The 6,441-nt window shown below is 30.4% G+C and overlaps 1 protein-coding gene across 1 annotated transcript; it reads right to left on the bottom strand.

Moving 5' to 3' along the window:
• Positions 1–1,416: 1,416 nt before the first annotated feature.
• LOC124940616 (putative F-box protein At3g16210) lies at positions 1,417–4,591 on the bottom strand. Its single transcript, XM_047481138.1, has 2 exons — positions 3,377–4,591; positions 1,417–1,631 (listed from the first exon to the last, which is right to left on the bottom strand). Exons 1-2 carry the CDS (start codon positions 4,561–4,563, stop codon positions 1,574–1,576), a joined length of 1,245 nt encoding a protein of 414 aa, XP_047337094.1. The 5' UTR covers positions 4,564–4,591; the 3' UTR covers positions 1,417–1,573.
• Positions 4,592–6,441: the final 1,850 nt, after the last annotated feature.

Raw genomic sequence — 6,441 nt, 5'->3', positions numbered from 1 at the left:
TAATTTAAAATATATTTTAAATTAACACTATTCATCCTTCAAACATCATTAGCAAAATAAATAAGCATTACATTACTTATTTATTAATCAAAATAAATAAGCACTTAGCGAAACGCTAAGCACTTAGCGAAATGCACTTAGCGAAATACACTTAGCGAAATGCACTTAGCGAAATGCACTTAGCGAAATGCACTTAACGAAATGCACTTAGCGAAATGCACTTAGGGAAATGCACTTAACGAAATGCACTAAGCGAAACGCACTTAGCGAAACGCACTTAGCGAAACGCACTTAGCGAAACGCTAATCACTTAGCGAAACGCTAAGCAGATCTGAAACGGAAACACATACGATCTAATCAGAGATTTTCTGCAAATATCAACCAATAACAAATAATAATCTAACGAAATGCTCAAACATGAACCAATATGAACCAAATAACAAATAAGAATCCACAAATATGACCAAATATGAACCACAACGAAATATGAAAAGATTTTTGAAATGAAGAAAATGTAAACATGAACATAACTCGAATTAGATTTTGAAATGAACATCTTCCTCGACCTTCAAATCCTTAGAATCGGAGACCTGCATACACTAAACCCTAGAATCGGAGACCTGCATGCAAAATAGATTTAGGATTAGTTCTATATAGATCTTGTAAATATGTATAGATAAAAACATAAATGGATTAGGTTAGATCTTGTAAATCTGTATAGATCTGTATGAACTGAACCGCCACCTGCAACCTCCGTCGCCGTCGTCGCCGGCCGTGAAAGAGAGAACAGGAGAAGAGAGAAAAAAAAAACTAAGGAAATAAAAATATTAGAGTATTTATACTAACCCTAATCCACTTAGCGAAACGTTAAGGGACTTAACGTTTCGCTACAAGGGCAATATCGTCCAAAAAAATAAAAAGACCACGAGCGCACAAAAATTAGTAAGTTACCACCAGATCAAATAACCTCATCTTTGAGGTTATTTAATCAAATTTCCCACATGTAGAGAGAGACTTAAAAGATCTTCTAATAAAATAAATATTTTTTAAAAGAATGTAATAAATTTTTATTTTAATCAAAAAATTATTTATTTAGTTATTTATTAAATAAAATAAATAGATATAGGTTTAATTTATTAAGTTTTAACTTAAAAAATATTTTAATAATTTATTCTACAAATATATAATTTAATAATTTATTCTAAAAAATCTTAAATAACCCATTATTTTGTCCAACAATATATTTTTAAAACCCACAAATCCTAAATAGTCAACATAAAATTAAACAAGCTCTTATAAATGGTATTCCAAATGGCTTGCTTAAATCAGTAAAATCAAAATTTGACAAAAAAAAAACAATATGAAAGTATTAGGGTTTATCATACAATAATAATAGAATCACCAACCACACAAATAACTCCTCAAACTAATCAATCCATCATTGCCAAATAGTAAAAAAAAATTTGTAACAAACAAAGAGCAACTGAGCATATGTTCAACAAAATAAAATAAAATAGAAAGCTAAGAAAATAAAGTTAAGCACATGATAGAAAAATGTAGTACCATATTTCAGTTATTGTCGGTTGGTGAAATTACTAAAAATTGTCACCATTTCTTCTTCGTAATTTTTGCTGCAAAAAAAAGTACTTCACTCATTATTGGTGTTGAAAACAATCAACAACAATGGAACAACAATGGAAGATAAAGACTTAATGTAATTAGAAGATGTAAACATAGTGACATTGAAAGAATAAGATAATATTAGGAGAATATTATATTTGAAGTATTCTATCATTTATTCAAAAAAACATTTGTTCTGTTAGTTTGAATGATGGAAGGAAGATTCAAATAGTGTAAAACTATATATTGAAATGACGAACAGAAATTTTCTAACATGTTTTCAGTTAAAAATGAATGAATGTACACTAAAGGTTAAGAATGAAGAATTGGGTTACAAGTTGATAAATCCGTCAACAAATGAAATCTTCTATCTCGAGAAGTTATCTTTTATTAAAAAGACTAATTGGGATTGAGAGAGGAAAGGAGTTGAAGACTTGAGATCACATTTATTTGTTCAATCAATTAAATCCCAAGGCAGTGCATCTTGACATCCTGGGTTCAAGCCAATTATGCCGCATGTATAGCATCTGGTTAACCCGCCCCGCCGCAGAGATTAGTCACACTTTTTAGGAGGAGCGTTCTTAAAAATTAAATATTATAAGCACATTGAACACTAAACTAGATAAAATAAATTTCTAAACATAGTCCTTCTTAAAAGGTCATTATGTATTCTTTTTCCTATTCTATTATATTTATATGTTCTAGTGACAATAAGTCTTCATCTTTTATTATAGACAAGATAATTAACTTCCATTATTATCATATCTCTTCATATTTAACGAACGAGAAAACTATAGATCTTTTAGTTTACAATATTAGAGTTTTTCTTGAAATTACGAAACAATCTTTGTAGGGAAATTTATGACTAATAGTATTTTATTTTTGCAAGTTCACTAGTTTCAATTTTAAGCTTTTTAAAATTGCAAATATATAATCTTTTATTTCTTTTAGCCAACAATCTTTCCAAGGTAGTGCATATTGACATCCTATACAAGAAGACTCTAATAAATAATCTGATTGCATTCAAAGTTAGGGATTCTCTAACTTTTACAAATAATATTCATAACACAGATTGAGATTGAATTGTTCTCTTGTGAGCCACAATCATTCAAATAAATTTTATAACAGAATGTTGGTTAAAATCAATAAAAGATGAATTATTTACTATTGTAAAAATCTTAAAATTGGAACTATTGAACTCTAAAAAAATATAAAAAAAAAATAATACTGGAAATTTACATGTTTGATAAATTCAAAGAAAAACTTTAGCATCTTAAATTAAGAGATCAAAATAGTAAAATATGAAGACAAATGATAATAATGGAAGTTGATTATTTTGTATTTAATAAAAGATGAAGACTTATTGTCACTGGAACATAAAAATATAGTGGGATTGGAAGAAGAAGACATATTGACCTTCTAAAAAAGAAGGTAGTTTAAAAATTTATTTTAACTATTATAGTGTTAAATATAACTATAATATTTATCTTTTGAGAATGCCTATAGAGTGTGAGTAATTCTCGCAAGTTAAACAAATAACCCGCTAACCTACTTAATTATTTAATTAGGTGCATTTAATTAGGTGTAGAACTTGAACCTTAAAGAGGGGTGGGAAATTCAATCGTAGCAGCTAGGCTATAAGAGGGATGACATGATTATAATATTGTATCCAATATAAAGAGAGACAACAACATATTAGATTCAAATCTTCTTCTATGGACAATTTCTTATATATAAGAGAATGAAATTAAATTACCTTTGAGTTGACTTTAGGAGATGGACTTCAACTCCTATCAGTAATTCCTTGAGGGGCAGCAGGATAGGAACATGAGAGAGTGGTGATAATATACCATAAACAATCTTCTTCTCAATCTGGCTGTATGTAACCCTTAAATAACCAGTTGAATAAATCAATGCCTCAGACTTATTATTGTTTAAATACTTGCCAGGAAATGAAAAGGCAAGCTCTTCTAAGCACCAAGATTCATCAACCCCGAACCCCTTCATAACCCAAATGTGGGTGTTGGTTCCGCAATCAGATGAAGGACCTAATGTAAGTATGCTAGGATTTAGTGTCAATACACTTAATCTCAACATACCTTGAAACACGTCAAAGTTAACCACTCTCACAGGATTTCTATCTCGGGTGGTGTCAAAAGGAGGCGGCAATTTTGATGTTCCGAATGTTTCACTATCAAAATCGAAATAAATCATGAACCCATAACAATAGATAAATCCTCCTGCTACATCATCCATTATCCAATATAAACGTCCATCAAGGAACGTTGAAAAACACCGTGTAATCTCGTGTATTGGAGCATCTTCAATTCTCCTCCAAGAAGAAGAAGAAGGTGGTCCGATAGTGTAAATGTCGGTATGGAAACAGTTTTTACCTGTTGAATCGCTAGACTTTGATACCCTTATAAGCTTGTATTTATCGGACTTGGGACTGTACCCGAATCCGACCATCAAAGAAACAGAGTCTTTACTCTCGATCGGCATGGGATTTGGGATTAGAGTGAATTCCATAGAGATGGGATTAAAGACGTAAAAGGGAAAGGAGGTACGCAGTGAGCGGAGACAGAGCAGACCGCGGCACGAGTTCACGATGGTCATATCGTAAGGACGGTCGAAACGGGGAGGGAGCAGGTGTGCTTGGTCGGCGTCGGAATCGAAGAGAATCATCTTTTTCGATCTGAAATGGTAGAGTAGGAGTTCGGGAGTGGATCTTGAGAGGTGCAAGGAGCGGAAACCGGGATCTGCAGAGATCAGATAGAGAAAGGATTTGCAGACGCTCCTGCACTGTATGAGGGATTTGATCGGAAGACGAGAAAGGATATCGGCGAGAATGTGGTTTGGTACTTGGTCGATTGAAGGAGAAGCGCCGCCCACACCTTCGTCCGTTTTCTCGGTCTTCTTAGGGTTTAGAGCCTGTTCTTCCATCTTTGCTTCCTTAGCCAAATGCTTGAAACTCTTTTATATCTATTGCTTTCCTCAAATCTAGATCCGGCTCCTAACATTTGTTAAAAACATTCAACTTAAAAACAACCAAACAAAAAATAAATAAATTATATTAAATTTAAAACAAAAAAAATAAATTCAAAGAAGATAGCTACTTTACATACATGCCACGAAACTAACTTATATAAAAATACTAAAAAAATAAAATAAAAATTGAAACAATACATAAGATGTTTTTTTTTAAGGGTTTTCTAACCAAAAACAAATAAATGAAGAAGACCAACAATTATAAAACATACCAATCTTAGTGAAAAAGAATATACTTAACGACAATTACCTAAATCCAATTTGAATAACAGCAACTAACAATACTTGTTAATTTAAATACGATTAATATTTGTTAAGTTGGAATAACAATATTTGTTAATTTAAATACGATTAATATTTGTTAAGTTTGTCCGACGTAAAGAAAATCGTCGAAAAGACTAACCAGATCTAGAAGAAAAGAAATGACCTAACAATACTTTAGGAAGAGTGGTTAATAATAATATTTTCTTAATCAACAACATTATAGGTATAAAAATAAAATAAAATAAAAAGTAAATAGACAACATTGGTATATAGGATTGAACTAGTTAACTTAAAATAGCAGGAATAGTCTATTTGATATTTCCATAGATAAATAAATAAAATAAAATAAAAAACAAACAAACAAGCTAAAACATTCTCCTTGTAAGTAGGGACAGATCTATGTAGGGGCTCGAATGGTCTGAAGTCCACCCCGAAAAAAAAAACATTTTTTTATGATAGAAATATGACATTACCCTTAATTTCTTGAAATTTTTTAATATAATTCACTATTTTTTTCTATCTAATTATTAAAAAAACAGTAAAACTTACTTTTATATATACTTGTTTTTTTTTTTAATTTTTTCTCGTTATTTTTTAAGCCCACCTTAAATGTTAAAAAAAATAATAATAATTGAACCCAAATACATGAGAGGATCCATGGAATGGTTTTCCAAACCAAAATCAAATAACTAGCTATGATCACCGATTCCAACAAGACTATTCCAATACAATAATAAACCTTACCATGCTAGGTAAAAAGAATATATATACTTAACCAAAATGACCTAAGTCATGATATGGATAACAACAAATAACAATATTATTTATTTAGATAAAGAAAGTCACAAGAGGGATTGACGAGATCTAGAAGAATATATATATTCTAAATCGGAAAATAAATACCTTAACAATACTTTCATTAACACGTATAATTTTAAATTTATGACATATAAAATAGAATTTATTTAGGGAAGAATGTCAATTTTACACACCAAGTTGTAGGAATGTGCCAAATTTATTTATTAAGTATCAAAATTCTATTTATATGTATGAACTTGTCAAAAAAATATCAAATATGTTTAAAATAACAGAAATATTAAACGGCATCAAAAATTTGGTCACATTTAATATCCACCTATTTTATTTTTTAAATTGACATTACTTTTAATTATTTTTCCATTCAAACAAAACTTATTTTTACTTTCTCTCTCATTCCTCCACAACTCCCCATTTTTTTTCTAACTTTTCTCTCTTTGATTAACCCAAGTTCTTTCAGATTTTTATATTCTTCTAACCTCCAAGTGCTCCCTAACTGAACTTTAAACAGTCATCCTCGTTGGTGGAAGTTTTTGTTGGCCGATTCCTAAATCATAGACATTGTGGTCAAAATCTTCATTAGTCGAATCCTAAATCATTGTCGCAATTAGCGGACAATGCCGAATCAAGGTAAAATCTCCCTTAACCGACTTGTTTTAATTTTAGTTTTCATAATACTCACCCTGTTAAACT

The sequence above is a fragment of the Impatiens glandulifera genome, chromosome 5 (genome assembly GCF_907164915.1).
Source record: "Impatiens glandulifera chromosome 5, dImpGla2.1, whole genome shotgun sequence".
NCBI classification, from domain to species: Eukaryota; Viridiplantae; Streptophyta; class Magnoliopsida; order Ericales; family Balsaminaceae; genus Impatiens; species Impatiens glandulifera.
The sequence above is the reverse complement of the archived record's forward strand: the minus strand, read 5'-3'. Positions and strand labels throughout refer to the sequence as shown.

Excerpts from the sequence above, each read along its gene's own strand:
- LOC124940616 (XM_047481138.1), bottom strand. The coding sequence starts at position 4,563 with ATGGAAGAACAGGCTCTAAACCCTAAGAAGACCGAGAAAACGGACGAA. Across the intron at positions 1,632-3,376 it reads CTCCTAAAGTCAACTCAAAG|CAAAAATTACGAAGAAGAAA; the intron begins GTAATTTAATTT and ends TTTTTTTTGCAG.